The sequence below is a fragment of the Hyposmocoma kahamanoa genome, unplaced genomic scaffold (assembly GCF_003589595.1).
Source record: "Hyposmocoma kahamanoa isolate Upper Pololo Valley unplaced genomic scaffold, ASM358959v1 217, whole genome shotgun sequence".
NCBI classification, from domain to species: Eukaryota; Metazoa; Arthropoda; class Insecta; order Lepidoptera; family Cosmopterigidae; genus Hyposmocoma; species Hyposmocoma kahamanoa.
In genome coordinates, this window is record NW_020653738.1 from 504,101 (window position 1) to 524,319 (window position 20,219).

At 36.6% G+C, this 20,219-nt stretch overlaps 1 protein-coding gene across 1 annotated transcript in view; it reads left to right on the plus strand.

Moving 5' to 3' along the window:
* Positions 1-2,147: 2,147 nt before the first annotated feature.
* The window catches only part of LOC113227801 (protein Skeletor, isoforms B/C), a 54,536-nt gene continuing 36,464 nt past the window's right edge, over positions 2,148-20,219 (plus strand). The window contains 1 exon segment of the mRNA XM_026460822.1: positions 2,148-2,409. Within this exon segment, the coding sequence (XP_026316607.1) occupies positions 2,334-2,409 (76 nt within the window). The 5' untranslated portion in view covers positions 2,148-2,333.

Genomic DNA, 20,219 nt, shown 5'->3' on the forward strand with positions numbered 1-20,219 from the left:
TTTTTACAAAACTTTTTTTTATGCTATTCGATCCGGTCTCTGTTAAGGATCAGTAGTCTCTATGCGACCAACTGAGGTAAGAGTACTCGAAATGTCAGAAATAGCAAAAACTTTTTACCATACATTTTGTAGGGACATATTTAGTAATCAGTTATTCTAGGTAGTTAAGGAAACTAACAAATTGACAACATATTATGTATTAGTTAAATGAAATTTATAAAAAAATACAACAGTGTTCAACAATTGAAAGACGGACTTGCAGCAATTTTCAATGGAATCCATCCGAGTAAAATTTCAGCCGCTACTTGTTGTTTGCATCCGCCACGGTGGCAATCAATTCGAGCACTTACTATCATACATTTTTATGTTATTTTGTTTTTGTTATTGTTTTTATTTTGAAATACATAATATTTTCAAAGTTGTCAATTTGTTAGTTTCCTTAACTACCTAGAATAAGTGATTACTAAATATGTCCCTACAAAATGTAAAACGATAAAAAGTTAAAAAAGAAATGGTAAAAAGTTTTTTGTGATTTCTGACATTTCGAGTACTCTTACCTCAGTTGGTCCCATAGAGACTATTGATCCTTAACAGAGACCGGATCGAATGGCATAAAAAAAAGTTTTGTAAAAATTGCCTTTTATCTTGTTAACTGTACCATTTTTTCAAAATCTGTGAATGCCAATCAAAATATCTTCAAAATTCATGGATAGTCTTCTAGAACCGTTTTCCTGTATCTACAACGTTTAAGGTGGCTGGCCTTGCTGCCCCGTCTCAAATTTACACCTTGTATACATATGGAATGGTATTTATTAATTTTGTTCTGAACTGTCATAATTACCCATTAAGAACGCAATCTTATGTCGTTGCCGCATGGTTTAGATTTGAAACATGTAAAGGTCACAGTTGTGTATTTAAATATATAGAGTGTACACTCAGCAACAGTTCAAATCATACAACTAGTCACTTTTTAACCGATTCAGAGAATGGAGGTGTTCAGTTCGACTGTTTTTTTTTGTATGTATGTTACGCGATAACTCCGGCCGGCGGATTTGTGAATCAATTTTGGTGTTTCTTTTTTTTGTTGGAAAGAGGATACCTCAGAAGTTTACATTGTACAAAATATTCCACCTCTAAGTGTGGTAAAGTAGGGGATGAATGACCTTTGAGGTCGGTTTTTTAGAGCACTGATTAAAACTGTAATAACATAAAGGATTATTCTTTTATATAGAATTTTCACAGTTTGGAAATATCCACCGCGCGTCATCATCACTGTCATCATTATTTAACCGGGAAACATTCTTAGCTAAATGTGGAGCTTCCCGATAATACCGTTCCACTCAGGACCACCTTGTACTGTTCTGCGCCGTCTGCATCCATATTACTAATACATCATATACAGTACAATAAATGTTTTTTTTTATGTAAATAAAATACAACGTAAACATAAGACGATGCACCAGCCTGAATTCCTTTTTTTCACACATATACATCTACTACTCGCTCTGCTATTATAATAGTGTCTAACTCAAAATATGTGAAATTGAAGATACTATTGCTGGATGTAAAATTTGAATCTCTACACGTCAAAAAAACCGTTGTGAAAAACAATTACATACTACATATTATATGTATAGTACATACTCAAAATGAGACAAACTTTTTATAAGCTAATTCTGGACAAAACAGTCCATACTCAAAAATGTAAAATAATTTTTCCCTTTTATTTTGTAATATGTTTGGCAAGTAGGATATTGTTTGCATGTCTGTTATAAACTTTAACTTGTACATTAATTTCAATAAACTATCATCGATTCTGGGAAAATACACTTTTTGAGTTAATAACACTATTGTATTAACAGTGTGATGTTATATAGTTTTCAACTAACCAAAAACATAATTTCACAGTTCTATAAGTTATTTGCAATAAAATAAACAAACCAAAAGCAATTATACAAAAAAAAGACTGCAACGTCGACAATAATTAGTGGTAAGTTCCAAACATCGTCTACAAGATGTATTTCAATAACAGTGAAAGGGTTAACCGGTGCAGTGAGCATAATATGACGCAAAGTGTAGTGAAAGTGATCACAAGCGGTCAGTGTATAATGCGCTCTGTGTGAGCGCGAACGCAACCTTTGCCGCACTGCAATAAAAAAAAATATAAACTTTAAAAAGACAAAACGTCATCTGTCAAATTGTAAAAAAAAATAATTCAAAATAGTGCGTAACATAATCGGTGAATAGAAAAACCGGTAAAGTGTGAGTGCAGAAGAAGTTTTTCGTGGAAGGTTGTATATTGTTATATCGTGGAAGGCGGCTGGGATCGGCCAATGACGCCGCGGGTGACGCCCCCGCGCGGCTCGCCGCCGCTCTTGTACCTCGCGGTTTTGCTCCTGTTCAACGCGGGTGAGTATTTGGTTTTGTAAATATTTGAATGTGGTCAAAAAGTTTTAAAAGCAACCTAGGCAGCTTCTAAAATTTAAAACCTATTTGCCATGGGTGACACACACGCTCGGTCTTTTTTTAAACACCCTATAAACGTATCAAATCCGCTATAAAATTTTCTCATTTTGTAATGAGTAAGATTACGGAATCAGGGTACCAACGAATTGCAGACCTATTAAGTGATAGTATTCAAATTTCATTCGGTTTTCATTTAAATTACACAAAATCCGGTTTTCGACATTTCAGCGCAAACTGTATAGTGATCTTAAAAACAAGAGAAATGTTTTGTAATCTATATCAAAATTGAATATACCTTAGCTTTTTCAATCCATTACGTCTTTAAAATCAGTGAAAACAAATCGCATGTAACACATAATTTCACCGGTAACAGACGTAACGTTGATGTAACGAAACAGTGTCGTAACAATTAGAGGTGTGCCGGGTGCCGGCGTAACCGGTTTTTTTTCTTCAATAGACTTTCAATGATTTCGACAGATGCATTGTTGTTGGCATTTAGGTGAATAAGAGAAAGCTTATTTAACTTTACAATTTTCTATTTCTGACACTCATCAACATTTTTTCGATTAAAAAATTTGATTCTCATGGAATTTATTTTCCTGTAAGTTTTTCTTTGTTCACCTTCTATTAGTTTAAAGGGAACAGGATATGTTTTTAGTACCAAATGCTTTTATAGAACAACAGAACTCTTTAAAAAATTAAGACATGCTGCCGTTGATATTTTGATTTTTTTAAAGATATATATACAAACGGACCACCTGATGGAACATATTTATCGTCACTTGTGATACTCAGAATGATTCATAAATAATGCAAATGCGTTGTCAGCCTTGAAACATAAGATCCTAAGTCCATTTTTAATTTTTAAAATGTTTCCTATACGTGTGATGGTGCTGCCATGCGGTAGAGATAGGTAGAGTGATCGTAAAGAAACAGAGAACCTTGCCACTATTAATAATCCGATATATTTTAGTGCAATCAATCGCTTTTTCCTAAACTTCCTGGAAAATGTAACGAGGTCTTAATTATACCCGACAACCGTAGGACATAAAACAAAATTGTACTTAAATAATTCACAAACATGGAGCCAATGCGGTTGGAAATGCGGTGGGGAAAGGCCGACGTATATTTCATGAGATTGAGGATGCCCATGAAGTGGCCAGGGCAAAAGTCGGAGGTAGATGAGCGCGTATAAAAGAAGTGATATGATTGGGTGAAATGAAAGAAGTAAGAAAAATATAATCATTTGTTTTATATTATCAATGTCACAATATTACAATTTAAAATATAATGTCAAGGAATAATACGATCGTCACTAATATAAACAATAATAATGGTATAATTACATATTTTTAATAACATAAACGCAGAATTTTGTCGAAATACGACGACGTCGAATAAAAATTAAATTACAATTTCTTCGAAAGAAATTCCTCTACACCGTAAAATTCATTATCTAATAAAAGCAGTTTCAGTTGGGTACCTATACAACATTTAGTCGTTTGTAACACTTTAAGTTTGCGGGTAGGTGCTCATAGAATCTCGGACCTGTTACTCACAGGTTTCTCGTTGCGAGTTCGGTACGATGGGTAAGAGATTTACTCTACCTACGTCAAAATATGCGCCAACGATCGGAAAATGTATAACGAAAAACTTGTTTTTTGCCCAAGTAGTTTAGTATTAGTAATAATACAGCGACATCTCTGGTCAGCTGTAAAGAAATAGATTTGTCACGTCAATTCGGTTGTATTCGAACCAACGTCTCCCGGCAAACCATGGCAGACGCTATGCCAACTAAGGAACGGAACGAAACAACGGACCTCATTAATTTTTCCATGTGTTTGTTGCCGATCTTTGTTTCTGGTTTTAACGACTTCTTGCCGTAGCGCCATCTGTGAGAAATCTATGAAAATGTTTTCTTCATTCTGAAGGTACCTTTACAGATGCCAGCCGCTGACTAGAGATGTCAATAATTGTAATTAAGTTTTTTGCATTGATATTACATTGATATTTTAATACTTTTCGTTATACTCTGTATAAACATGTTATTTTTATAGCACCTCTATCCGGTCACGATATTTTACTCACATGAGTACTGCCTAGAATCTAGTTTGAGAAATCCTTGTAGTGACCTAGATGTGGCCCATATGCATTGATTAGTCGCTTCTTTGAGTTTGCTAGATGGCCTATTTACTTCGTAGAGGCTCTTTTCAAGGATCTTAGGCTCTTTGAAGATAAAATACTAATTAGAATTTCATGGCGAGAAGCCTCTTCGAAAGGATTAGTGACCTTTCTTCACCATGTTTTCCTTTGATATTGGTACATGTGTATATAGCGCGTATAGATCCATAAGTCTCTGACTACGCCACTGAAGCATTCATATAACAATATGTTACGTTCGGTCAGCAACACGTTACTATTCCGCAAAAAAATACACTGTGTACAAAAATGGACCTAGTACTAAGCCCTGTCGAACACTAATAAATCTCAACAAAATAATACAAGCAAAGATCTTTTCAAAGATTGACTATAAAAGACTTTTATAAATTGAATCGTATTCATTGCTAATGAGACTACTTTGATAGCTTAACGATAGTGCTTTATACTTAGTGGAACTTAATGTAGGTACGAGTATCACTATGTTATAGTGATCGCTTGAGGACATCAGAAGGCCAGATCGTGACATGGCAATGATGGTCTAGTTATTCTCGTAGTGTTTATATTTACTTGATATCATACGAGGCCTTACACATAATTAAAGAACTCTATTTTAATACTAAATCCCTATACAGGTTGTTTTTAAAACACTAACAACCTCGTAGGACTACATTACTAACATCATAAACAACAACTTTTCTTCCATGACTTTTTACAAAACATAATAAATTTACCAAAAATAAACTTTTAAGTTTTTGTTGGACTATCTGACACGTTTTAGATCTGTATTTGGTAGAATAAGTTCAAATGTGCAAGCGTCCTCACAGACGACTCTCACCCCCGTCCTGCACAGAGTTATTAAATCTATTTATTTTTGTATTAAACTCATGGAACAAAATTGTTTATGATGTTAGTAGTCTAATCCTGCGAAGTTAGTATTTTAAAATAACCCTGTATAAAATCAAATAGTTTTTGCCATGGAGTCCGTCTTACATAACGAAAAAAGCAGGTATTCAAATAAATGATCGTATGATAATTGATTTAGTAGTTGTGAATATTTTGTGAGCAGCTGATATTTTTCTTACAGTTTGTGAGAGATCTGTGTAGTAAAAGTTGTATACCTTCACTGGTGCACTAGTTAGTTTTAACAACCTTATATACAGGTGGATTTATATACGCAGTGAAATCACATTTTTTTAAACAATGTCTGTAATATTTTACTCTATTCTAATATTTATATTGCATATTAATAATGGTTAACCTATATGTATATTCTCACTGCTAGGTGCATTTCTGGGCAGGAGCTCCCAAATACCAGCTTGGCCCACTTGACTCCATCCTACGTAGGTCGTGTTGTCGATGATTTCAAACTCACAGACTGCATATAGCCCCTTAGCCTACGGTGAGACGTTGGCTCTTTGATGTGTTGTGTGATAATAGGGAGTGCTTAGAAGAATTATTCGAACTGGTGCCACCGTCTCGTTTCCGCCGTGGCCCCTCCCGCCAACGGAGTAGAGTCCATCCCCACATCTCAGATGCCAGGCATTCTAAGACGACGCGGGCATCTCGTTCGTGTCTTCCTCGAGCCTGCAAAATGTTTGCAAAACTTTGCGCTATGACATGGGGCTCTTCAAAAAGCGTGTTTACAGGCTCTCAAAGGCTGGCAGCGCATAGGCTGCTCATCTGATGTTGCAAATGTCCATGGGCGACGATGACCACCTTCCACCCAGCGCCTCTTCTGCTCTTTTGCCTCCTTTAGATACATAAAAAAAAGGTACAGGCTTCCTCTCACAAAGAGAGAACTTGGGTGTGGTGTACTTTGTGAACTTCATACACATCATTAACTTGCTTTGCAGATTTGTGCCGGTTTTCTCAGAATTTTAACCTTCACCGAAAAGCTTATAGTAAATTTCTAATTAAACTTCGCAAAACTCAAAGGACCACGCTTCTGCTTGATTGGCGAAAGGTTAGACTATTACGCTACCACTGCTATTATGTACTATATATATATATATATTCGCCTAGTTGAGCCTTACTCATCTTTTCTTTTTTCTGTCTTTCTCTTTATGAAATTTACAATAAAATAATATTATAATAAAAACAGACTTAGTGTATTTTTATACTGTCAACTAAATTAAGCAAAGAATTCAGGTTGCGAAAACTTTATGTTTCGGTAAACTTCACCTCTCGAAACATTTAATTTCGAAGTCAAGTAAATATTTAGTTACCTTGATAACTTTACATAATTTCACTTCGAAGGTACAAACAGAAGTATTATTATTTAAAACATTTCAGTTAAGTTATCTTTAAACTTGCTGATGTTTATAATGTATTTCTTAATCGTTAAGAAATATATCACCAAACCAAAAGTAATGCACCAATTGAATGTGCACCAGAGCAAATTTGTTCCAAAAACGCTTTTTTATAAGTCCAAATGACGACATTAACAATTCCATACCCTGGTTGTAAGCGACACATTCAGTCCATAAAAGTTACAGTTCCACCCAGCGGTTTACATCTTGAAGATTTGTGCGGATGGCCACTGCGTGCGTCACCCGAGGCATAAGTTGGCAAGTCCCATGTGCACAATTTAGATAGATAAGATAGATAAAACGTTTATTTGGATCTACAGACACACATACATAACAGAAAAATATATAATATAATAAAAAGAAAAAACCAGCAGAGTTGCAGCACTGCCTAACACCCAGTTATGTATGTGTGTTGTAGCAGTGCAAAAAGGCCATAGCTCAGCGTCGGTGTTTACTCAGGAGCAAACCGCTGATTTTCAGCTATGACCTAGAGGATGCCGCGGTTACGATAACCAGCCAGCTGACGCCATTTTCATGTTGTATTAATTAAACAAATAATAATTTGGAAACTAAATAAATACGGAAGATAATATAAATATAATAAATGATATTTTTTTTAAGATTTGAGTTAACTACGTTAATAATATAAGCAAATTATAAATTGAAATTTTAAGTGATTATTGTAGTAAATTCAATTTAATTATAAATAGGTAAATATTGTTGCTATTACGCAATGTTATGTAGGCAATTTTCGCTACCTTAGCAAAGCGCTGTGGAATACCCTTTTTTTGAAAGTATAGAAGAGGTGCCTTTACATTTTCCTGGAAAGTGCATTCAAATTTTAAAAGTCTTAAATGTGGTAGGATATTATTCCAAAACTTTGTTGCGAGGTAGCGAAAACTGTCGTTGAACGCTGCTGTTCGATGTCGCTGTACGCTTAGCGGGGCGCGTAATGATCAGTTTATAAAAATGGGGAAATTGTATTTTTGACAAAAAATAATCGGGATTTTTGAGTTTAACAATGTCAAACATTAAATAGGCGAGATGTAACCTCACCAGCATAAGCAGTAATTTACTGCTTACCGGCAGAAATAGGTAAAGGGGCAGCACTTCTATGGACGAACTCGTTCACAAGGAGCTCTACAGCTAACGAATTTTGTTCAAGATAATCAGTTCCTTATTTAAAACATAAAACGATCGTCACGTACCATCACACACGTACTCTTAAGCAACCTTTGTCTCATCCGCTGTTGGAAATCACGCATCAACTATTCCATTCACCGGGCTTCGTAAAGGTCACGCTTCTTATGCTATGTGGCCACACCAAACAGCGTGATTAAAATGTCTACTATTCAATTAGTCGTTGATGTGAGTAAATATTTAATAGAAACCCGGTTTTTGTTTTATCGGTTTTTGTTTGAGCGGCCATGCTGTTTTGTGTTTGCTTGTATAATAATACCGGTGTGTTTACGTCTCTTTTTAAGAGTTTATTTAAAAAGAAAGCACTACGATATGTACAGCAAATTTTTTCAAGGTCGTTCTGAGCACGGTTCCCTAAATACGTCACCAAGTTTTTATAACTCAGTAGCATTAGAGCTTCTAGCAGCAGTAAAGCTCCTTGTGAAAGTGTTCGTCCAAGGAAGTGCTTCCGTCTTGTCTATTTCTGTGGGTAAATAGTTATGGCAGCTTTACCGCATTCCAGTTTTATAGGGTAAAGATGCTGGTGAGATTACAGATACATGGGACTTATCAACTTATGTCTCAGGGTGATTGATGATGTGGTGACCGCAGTAGCAGTGTATCTCGACTCTGCAATTTAAACCGCTTACCACCAGGCGCACGACTTGTACATTCCATCACTAGGTATCGTAAAAAAACACCTTACCAGTGTCTCCCCAAGCCTTGTTAGAGAGTCCCGTGTTCAGAAGTGAGCTATAATAGACTATGTGATGGTATACAAGTAAGGTTACTCTCGTGACCGAATTCCCAAGCTAATTTCAAAAGCAACGCGCTGAGAATTGCAACAATAACAATTGCTAACAACGATGTCTTCTCATGATTGGCGAGCAAAACAAGCGATTATGTGAACGGATGCGGGTAGCAAAACAATGCAGTAAATAATGTTTTTGCAAAATTGTTTATTGAAAATGAGATATCCTGTGATTGAAAGTCAGTAAACAAAAAATACGCAGGTACAATATCACATGAAAATTATTCGTCTTTGCCGCTTCTGAATCTCATACCTAACAATGAAAATTTCCAAAATGTTACTTTGAAACAGAGTAAAAAGGTAACTTTAGATCTTTTCAAATAAACAGGTCTGGCAGATGACTTATGGATAAGTTAGACTTACGTAAGTCGATATTTTTTATATGAATGACCTTGGCTTTTACTGATCTAATGTCACCTGATGTCAAATGGACAGTTGAATCTAAACGTGAAGGAACCTAGTGCAGTGTTGATACACTACATTACTGCGTCGCAAGCGGTGTTAGGCTTTAGGTGAAAACGTAAGGTAACGCAGACATCCATACTAATATCATAAATGCGAAAGTACCTAACTCTGTTTGTTACATTTTCACAAACCACTGAACCAAATTTGCTGAATTTTGGTATAGGTAAATGGAACCTAAAAGAAGGATATAGCTTTTACTTACTTTTTGTCACAAAAATGAATCTTAAAGGTGGTGAAATAGGGAATGAAACTTTGTATGGAAAACCAAAAATTTTTCAAGTAAGAAGATTTTTTTTATAATATCAAGTGACGGGACGTAAGCCTGCCCATAACAGTTGCAGTGCCACTCAGAGCTTTAAATCGCAAAGATTTGATGGGCACTGCCACTACGCCCGTCACCCTGAAACATAAGTTGCCAAGTCTCGTGTGCCTGTAATTTCACCATACCCTTCAAAACCGGAACACAGTAATGCTGGCATTACTGCTTGCCGGCAGAAATAGGTAAGGTGGCAGTATTTCCCTGGACGAATACTTAAAAGTCGCGGCAGTGGCGCACCGTGGGGGGTGCAGAGGGGCCATGGCCCTGGGCGGCACATTACGGCACGCAAATCATGTGAGGATGAGTAGTCTTTTCAGCTGTTCGCGGGTGTGGTGCGGTGTGGTGGGGTGAGCGGTGGCATTTCACGACTCGCGTACCGCGCACACATTCCTCGCTCGCATCCCTCGCACACATCTCTCGCTTTTTTGTATGTACAAATACTTGATTCCGCTAGCCCTCTCCTACCAGAGCAGCGCTAAGCGAGGTTAGGAAAATTATTTAATCCTATAGGTGGATTATTCCTAGCACACCGCCTAGCTACCTCGCACATCTCTGTAGGAATCGCAGCGAGGGCGTCCGACCCCTAACTAGTCAAAATTATTTGTATTATACAAAATTAGAAAATAAATTCCACTGTTTGAGAAAACGATATCCTGAATAACACAAAGGTGACGATGGCAGGCGAACATAAAAACACAAACGAGCCGAGCCTGGTCAAACGAATTATTTTTGTCATCGTCAAAATATGGGTGGCAGCAAACTTAACCCCGACAGTAATTGACGCTGTCGCGGTCACCAGCTAGTATTAAATATTCGCTCCGATTTAGTAAGTTACGAATTCTTTAATAATTTAGTGAGCAATTGATCTCATTAAGCCGGTTAGAATAAGCTTTTTATCCATGTAATAAAAGCGAAAGATGTGCGATTCGCGTCGGCGGCGCAGCGATCCCAGAGTCGTTCGTCTGTATTCGGGGTTCGTAATAGTTATTTGTTTAGAAAAAATTCATTTCGACCGGGCTGGATTCGAACCAATGTCTGCGAGCAAACCGTAGCAGATGCTATGCCAACTAAGCGACGGAAACCAACGGACCTCACGAATTTTTCCATGGGTTTGTTGCAGGATCTTTATTTTTTGTTTTTAACGACTTTTTCATGCCATTTGTGAGAAATCTATGATAGTTTTTCTTCACTCAGCGATCTCTGTTTAATAATTATAACAAACGAGTGGAGTAATTTCACAAAAATGTTCTTTGATGATATTGTCACGCTTTTTTTCTAGCCGGCTTAAGCCGATTCCACATTAATGTGTTTTTTTATTTAGATGGCAAGTGACAATGACAGGGATCTTACCATCACGCCTGTCCATACAGTTGGAGAACCACTGAGAGCCTTAAATCGCAAAGATCTGAGGTGCACTGCCACTGCGCCCATCACCCTGAGACACAAGTTGACAAGTCTCATGTGCCTGTAATTTCACCAGCACCGTTCTTACCCTTCCAAACCGGAACGCAGTATTGCTCACATTCCCTGGTACTTCCCTGGACGAACTCTTTCACAAGGAGCTTTACTGCTACAAAGCTCCCTTAATGATAAAACTCATTATTTTCTAAATAGGATTATCACAACCTCTTTGTAAATGTAATCATTTTAATACAAAACGAAGTAATATTGTGAAAATTTGTAACAAAAGTTAAATAATACAATGCGGTACCAAAGAAAAGGCTTTTTGTGGTTAGAAAAGAGACTAAAATTCAAATAACATTAAGGTAACAAACCTTTGAAGTAGAGCAATAAAACTCTTCGACTTCAAACTTCCATATTTCGTCGTTGTGCCAGACAAGGGGTGAATATCAATTGAGGGTATCGTCAGAGATTTCGTTAGTAAGCACTGATTTTCATTCACCCCGGATTAGATGGTGAGACTGGAGACTGGAGGGTCGTTTGCGGATTATTGATTTAGAGCTTATTGTGTTTGAAAGATTTCGCTTTGACATTATAAGTGTTTGTAGTTAATATGTAATTTCGAAGTTTAGACTTTATCTATCCCACTAACTGGCCTTGAGTTTAGGTCATGGTATGTAAAGTTTAGACTTCAAATTACTTCGAGAATTTCGACTTATACAGCTTTCAAGGAATTGTCAGTGAATGCCTTTTTAGGAAATCGAACTAAAACCTCCGACGATTGGAAGTTCACCAACACCTACCATTATTAAAAAAAATAAAACTTGCTATTTTAGGTACCTATATTTAGTAGCAGTGGAGCTCCTTGTGAAAGAGTTCGTCCTGGATAGTACTGCCACCTTGCCTATTTCTGTCGCCAAGCAGTAGTGTCAGCATTACTGTGTTCCGGTTTTGAATGGTAAAGGGTGCTGGTGAAATTACAGGCAGGCAGTGGCAGTGCCCCTCGGATCTTTGCGATCTAAAGCTCTGAGTGGCACTGCAACTGTTATCGACATGGCGTGTAGCTTTCCATCAGGCGCACAAGTTTTGTTTTTTATAATGTTAAAGAACTGGACGAACAAGTCGTGCGCCTGATGGTCAGCTACACGCCTGTCCATACAGTAGCAGTGCCACACAAAGCTTTAAATCGCCTCATCCTGAGACATAAGTTGACAAGTCCCATGTGCCTGTAATTTCACCAGCACCCTTACCCTTCAAAACCGGACCACAGTAATGCTGACATTACTGCTTGGCGGCAGAAATAAATAAAGTGGCAGTACTTCCCTGGACGAACTCTTTCACAAGGACCTCTACTGCTACTAAAATGCTACAAATCTGCTAATTAGAAAAATTAGTAATTAAATTACAAATGATATTTGTTTAACTACGAATAAAATAGTAGCCAGTATGCAACAAAAACTGATACATTATACAAATCAAAGTTTAATTCAAATTCAAATCTTTATTTTGTACAAAATATCCATATAGTGTTAACAAAATATTTACAAACTATGTGGATGTAATTCCTCTAAACATTGACGTGTACCCGTACCCATTGATATAATATGGGCCCATCGTTCCTATCGGCCACTGTGCGAAGGCCATTGGCGCTGCCTCGCACTCTGCGCATTAGGGACGCTACCCACTTCCGCAAAATGGCGCTAAAGCCGTCCACTTGCGCCTCAGTAAACATTTCCATTTCAGGAGTAATTTCACATAAAAATAATTGAATATCAATTCGATAAAAATTTATATACAATGAATAGCGACATCTCAAGCCAGGGCTGGTAGCTGTAAAGGTATCTAACTGGGTGACGAAATACTTAAGATTTCTCATAGATGGCGCTACGGCTAAAAAGTCGTTAAAAAACCAAATACAAAAAAGGCACGACAACAAACACATAGAAAAATTCATGAGGTCCGCTGGTTCGTTCCGTGGCTTAGTTGGTATAGCGTCTGGCACGGTATGCTAGAAGACGTCGGTTCGAATCTGGCCGGATCGAAGGAATTTTTTTCTAATAATTATAACCAAGTATTGGAGTAATTTCACATAAAAATAATTAAATATCAATTCAATAAAAATTTAAATTTCCAGTTCAGTTATTAAGCAAAAGCATTAGCATTAAGCAAAACTGTTATATTAAGTTATTATCAGACAATAAGTCTAATAATTCTTTGTCTTCTATGAAATTTAAACACATCAGTTTCATTCAAACATCAGTTTTTCTTTGTTTGTTTCAAGTACAGCATTGAATATCAAACTTTTGCTTAAAAAACGCTATCCATAATAATTTTTGGCCCAGCTCGGAGACGCAAACAAATTCGATTGTGGCACTGACCGGCCGCTGCCGCGCCACACTCGCTTCGTTCATTCGCACCTTTTTCGTATTCTAACCTACAAGAAGTGGTCGAACCAGCTCGGAACCTCAAACAGAAATTATTAATTTGATTTTTTGTCTTTAATTTAATACTTTACTAAATCTACGGCATTCTATACAATAGATATTCTTTACAATGCTTAAGAAATGTGTACTTATAATAGTTATAATAATAAAAAACTGACCTCAAAAGTTCGTGGAAATACATCTATTTGCCAAGTTATATTGAATCGGTTACCGAAAGTGCCAAACCGGATTCATCCTCTAGTTTGCCACCCTTAGTATTGGAATATTTTCTTCAAATGTAAATGGGACCAAGACTGAGGTACCCTTTTACCAACAAATCAAAAAAATACAATCGTATTGAGAATCTCCTCCTTTTTTAAGTCGGTTAAAAATATTAACTACGCACATTGCCTATAGAAGCCCGGGATTGTATAGAATAACTAGGTATTGTATAGAATCCCAGAATTATACACATTGCCGTTAACACATACATACATATATGTATAAGTTGTAAGCAAAATGCCAGCTTCAAATGTCTATTACAAAAATCGCACATTCTCAAATACTCTACTCGTAATCCTGTAGAATCCGTAAAGCCAGTGAACGACCGCAATAGCAGTAACGAACGATTCAGTTTAGACATGTATTGTGTTTGTACAGCACTTTGGCCCCCTATCCCTCGAGGGGGCTGAAGGGAACTAGGGGGGACAACCCCCTGCTACAGACGGTGCAAATGGGAGTGAAAATGTTGTGTTATATTTCGTGTTTTAAAAAGACTGTCTTCGTTAAAAACAAAATTTATCTTATTTCCAGCAATTGAAAGTTGTACATACAGTCAAAGAAAATACGGTCCGGAGTTTGATCGGCACTATTGCAATAGTACATGTTGGAGAGTATCGCGATTGATTGTTGAATCAATCGTGTCCTATTCACTTGATAGAGTAGTTAAAATATTTCTTTCTCTTGCACTGTAATGTCTTGTATCAAGGATTTCTTCCACCGCTCTAGATGATTTTCGTACATAATATGTCATGTGAGCCATATTTATAAAAAAGGAAAAACATGGCGGTCAGTATCTGGCAAAAAATAAATTTTATTTCACACTGTATTTTAAAAGAGCACGTGTATTAATGTTAAAATAACATTTCAGAATTTTTAAGCCGCGCTGCGTTGCAGGCCGACTTAGATTTTTAATTAAACCCCCAACGCCGCGAAGTTTCGACCAAAGTTAAACTGTCGTCTATTTTTAGTATGCAAGATTAAATTTTAGATTCCAAAATGGATAGTATAATTTTCCAATATCATTTTTAGACAAATTTTCAGGTATATTCGCTAGGTACACTTTATTATTGTAATATCTGTTCGTTGATCAAAACTATCGTGATGTATTAGATGCCTAAACATCTTTCCCCTTCGGTTATCTATTGTCATTAATAACCTTCTCTTTTCATACACCGCTACACTGACACAATGCGGAATACGGGACTTCACAGAGTTTTATGAAGTTTTTGTTCCACAGGTTTTGTTAACGAAGTGTCACTTCGCCGGGGAAGCAAGTGATATAATTATATGTAGACTCAATTTCGAAACACTGTGCTGAACTCTTCCTCGGAATCTTGGGGTCGAGTCCCGTGCTCCGTCCGACATAGCCGCCCGAAACAATTGCTGTCAAACAAATAATACTCGACCATATTAAAAAAGCATGATGCGAATGAAACTTTATACGTGGCATTTAATCTGGTCGAGTAGTACTCATTTGACAGTGATTGTTTTGGACGGATGGCGAACGTAGAAAGGAAGTATACTCCCTGATTCATATACTCCGAAGGGGAGACAAACGTTACGAATAAATAAGTAATTAAATTACATAAAATAGATTTTATTTATTGCCTTAAAAATACAAATTATTTTACATAAATATGGATTGCATGAACGTTTTTGTCACACAAACGTACTTTCTAACAATATTTCAGATTTATTTCTGGTTATTCTCATTTTCCAGTCGTTACCATCCTCTCGTCGAGGCCAAGATCTCATATGACCATCACCTTCTGGGTCTTTCAATTCTCCGGCTTGCGCTGGGTGGTCTTTGCTCACAGCTCGACAGACGTGTCCAGCCTGTTTCTTTGTTTCAATGTTATAAAAAGAACTGTGCTATTCTCATAAGGTCAGTGAGCATCAGACATCTAGGAGAACGTATAATCGTCCACACCTTCAGTTTCTCTGACGTGAGATTTAGGAGAAACTTGAATTTGCAAGCATAAAAAGTAATCGTTACTGATTTAAGGTCGAAATAAAAGACGGTAATAAAATTCTCTTACCCTTTCAATAACGTTCGAAGACTAGTCGAGTTGGAGAAATTGGAAAAACATTATTGAACTCGAACACAGAGATTCTCTATGTATAAAACCAGAAATGAGAAGATTGTAGGAGAATCAAATAGTTATTATAATGCAAATAGTTATGTCTTATCCTTTTAGAAATAGGATAGGTGTATATAGATTTGACGAACGGTTGCGTTTCAGTCGAAAGGTCGAGAGTTCGACACCCTGTGTCGGCAAATACCCTATGACTATTTCTAAGTTACATACGTAATGAATATTTAGTAACAATTTCGTATAAAGATGATTCAGGGCCCATGGAAAACGTGTAAAGTTCCCAACTCTCGTGCCGTGTAATGGCTAGACGAGATGGCATATATTAATACCGGAAACAAAATAAACGCACGCATAAATAATTGTAACTGTATCAAACTGTATAAGTTGGTGTATACAGGCTGATACTAATGTGACAGGACGAATAAGTCGTGAAAATGGTGCTAAGTGACACTCACAGCTTTAAATTACAAATATCGAGGTGCACTGCCGCTGCGCTCGTCACCCCGAGACATAAGTTGACAAGTCCCATGTGCCTGTAAATTAATAAACACCTTTGCCCTTCAAATAACTGGATTGCAGTAATGAGCATTACTGCTTCGCGGCAGAAATAGGTAAGATGGCAGTACTTCTCTGGATGACCTCTTTCACGAGTTGCTCTACTGCTACTAAGAAACACATATTAGGTTTAGGGTAAGATTAAATTGCCCCTTTGAACTACAATAGTAGGACAAGCTTTTTGATATCCACTTCGGTCCACTCATTTTTAGTGAAATTTGAATGAATGAAAGTGAAAATGGGCACTGGAACTTTCCGGAGCTAGACACTCGATTCTAATAATAACGTACACACTCATAGCTCCGCACCAGGGAAACCCTGTGCCATGGACACACATAGGACAACCACAAATTATACCCATACCTATGAGAGAAATAAATGTAGTCATACAAATATTTCTCCCGGCTGCGTCAGTTAGGAGCCGTTAAATTCTGAAGGGTAAGAAGTCTAGCAACCGAGGAAAATTGGTTCTTTAAAGTCCCGCAACAATTTAGATTGCCACGGATATTTCTGTGTAAAATACCTGTTTCAAACTGCGATATTTCGTAAAAGGAAATTCAAATTCATCCGTCTCTAAAGCACTCAAAGTAAGGGCTATAAAGAAAGCCGTCATTTCGAGGGGCATCGAAATTCCGAACGGTTTTATCCCAACGCGCTAACACAACTATGGGTTTCAAATAGAGCTATGACATTTTGTCTGCTATTCTCGAAAAGAACTTTATTTGGTGGAACTCAAATTCCACAATTTACAAATAGGATTACTCGGCCATTCCTCAACGGACATGTGTGAAATTTGAAACTAGGATAAAAAATACAATTCTACATATCGTGACAAAATTTCGAATTTCGTTTAGTGACTTGAGATAATAATAATAAGGTCAAAGGTTGACAAAAACTATGTTAAGTCTGTGGGAAATATGATAATAGTGTTAGACAACCACATGAACTACCTCTAGGGATGCACATTACGATCCGATTTTTATGAAGATCGATTCAATTGCATACAATCTAGCGATTTTTTTATATCCATTCATTTCAATGCGATTTTTAAGCAAATCGATTTAAAATTAACGCGAATCGAATCGTCTAGATCGTATTCATAATTTAAACACAAGTAAAATGAGACTTTTGTTTAAATGAAAATGAAAAATAAAGAGTTTAAAAAGAAATGAAAAATAAAGAGGAGAACAATGCTTTGGACATTAAATTGTATGACCTTATTAATGAAAAGTTTACTTATTGTCAAGGATTGGCAATTAAATAATTTAATAGAGGTGTTTTATTATTACAAATTTTGAAACGATTTTTATGATATCAATTCAAAAGCATACGATGCGATCCATGGATCGATTCAGAGGCATATGATCCGTTACGATCCAAAAAATTGACTCAAAGAAAAAAATCGTGCATTCCTAATTGCCTGGTTTTAAACTAGGGAATTCCCTGTGCTATGAGTACCAGAGCAGAGAGGTATGGCCACTGCGTCTGTCACCCTGAGACACAACTTGACAAGTCCTATGTGACTGTAATTTCACCGGCATCTTACCCTTTAAAGACTTCCCTGGACGAACTCTGAAAATCTTATCTCGTAGTATAGTGAATATATTGTCCTGTATATGGAAGAGTTTGTGTGTTGTGATGTCTATTGTATATACAACAAATACGTAGGTGACATTACTTTTTAGTATATAAAGTTATACGGTATATACATATAAGGCCTAATAACTTCATTGTGTCTGAATAAACATGAGGATGCCATCACTGTATAGATTATCTTCATTACAATAGGAATATAGATTCTAATCAATTGATTCGATATGGAAACTACATTACGAAATAGAATCCGAACAATTAAACATATTATTCATTTGAATTTTTATTGAACGTTATTAGTTTATTCTTTGTAAATCTAAAATTTATGTACAAATAAAAATTTAGTAGCAGTAGAGCTCCTTGTGAAAGAGTTTTGTCAAATAACAGGCACAGAGGACTTGTCAACTTATGTCTCAGGGTGTCAGACAATGCACCTCAGATTTTTGCGTTTGCGAGTCCCGTCATTTGGTATCGAGTTTTTGTACCTATATGCTCGGAAACACAGTCCCAGGCACTGAACAATAAATACAGTAGAAGTGGTTAGTTAGCGTCTGACGTGTGCCAACAGTAGATCTACTTGAACTCAGTTCGCCATTTTCGCTTTGTATGGTATGGTTGTGTCATTCTTTCGTGCAAATTCTGTAAAATCGTAGAGAAATCCCTCATTGTTCTGTTCTGGAGTGCCAAAATGATTGCCGCTCCAAAAATATTAGCCGTAGTAGTATTTCATCTACCATCGGTGAGACTTATTTTAATAAAATTTCAATTTTCTGTCTATCGAATTAAACAAGACAGTAACAAATGAAAGTAAACATTATCCGAGACTATGGTCGAGTTTTATCTTTTGGAGAAAAAGTAAACATCACAAATTTTCCACGCTAGTAACGAACAAGTTTAGCGAAAACTTCATGACTGTTTTGTTAATTTTAAAAACTTAATTGTTCGAAATAAAGTTCATTATGCAATATGCGCGTTAATAATAGTATCGAGGCATACGGCACTTCCATTATTATTTTTCTTCCGAGGTCGCAGGCAGGGAATTCCATTCCTGGGCAGCGCGCATAATAAAAGATGACGAAAAGCGATCTCACCGTACGTCTAGTTGTCTGATGGTGAAAGAGGGCGCGCGGGTTGAGCTGATGGAACTCCTGGGCACACTCACCGAAATATATTCTGTAGAAAAGCGACAGACAGACAACTCTGGTTACACGAATGATATTATACATTGTCTTTGAATTACGTAAGTTTTAAACTTAGGAAATGATCATCTTAATATATTCTCCGGAATCTTATTGTCAAAATGTATGCAGTTCCCCATAAAAGAATCGTTTACCTTAGTTAAACGAAATCGTGGTACCATGAGTTCGGATTTAGTTCTAAGGTTAATATTATGGATATCTTCTTTCTTAATAATAATAATAATCATTTATTTCGGACTATAAATAATAATTAATGAAATTGTGTATATTTTTACGGCAGTTTTCTATGTGTTTGTTGTTTTGACAATTTTGTACTGGCGTGAAAGATACCACACAATCATTCAATGTCTTGTATCGCGATTGGCAACAAAACGAGAATGCAGTAATGCTCACATTAGATAGCGCTTGGCGGCAGAAATAGGTAAAGTAGGCAGTACTTCCCTGGATTAACTCTTTCACAAAGAGCTCTTACTTACATGGAATTGACCCTGTCGATTGGCATAATAAAAATACAGACATTTTTTCATTCATTTGGTCGGTTTTACTCCTAGATGAGGCAAGCAAATTTTGAAAAGTCTTTGAATGTAGTGTTATTTACTTGTAAATGTAAAAGAACGTTTCCATGAAGGAAAATATCGTATCTAAAATATTTACAGTACTTTCCCTCCGTATCCTATGACTGCGTGACGCCCTGCATAACCTTATCAACACTAAATTGGTTTGATTTTGGCTTAGTATTTATTTTAACTCTTTGTTTTGTGACACATCGTATTTTTAAAAAAAAAAGCAAATCTTTTGTTTCTCTTTTTGCTTCCAACTCCCGTCTTTACGCTACTTTGCAAACACCACCTACACCACCTCGCTGTGACTCGGAAATGCCCGAGATCACTATTCGTCAAAAAGAGGTGTTCAAAACTTTACTCAAATTATACGTCAACAAAGCCAGTGGCCCTGACGGAAT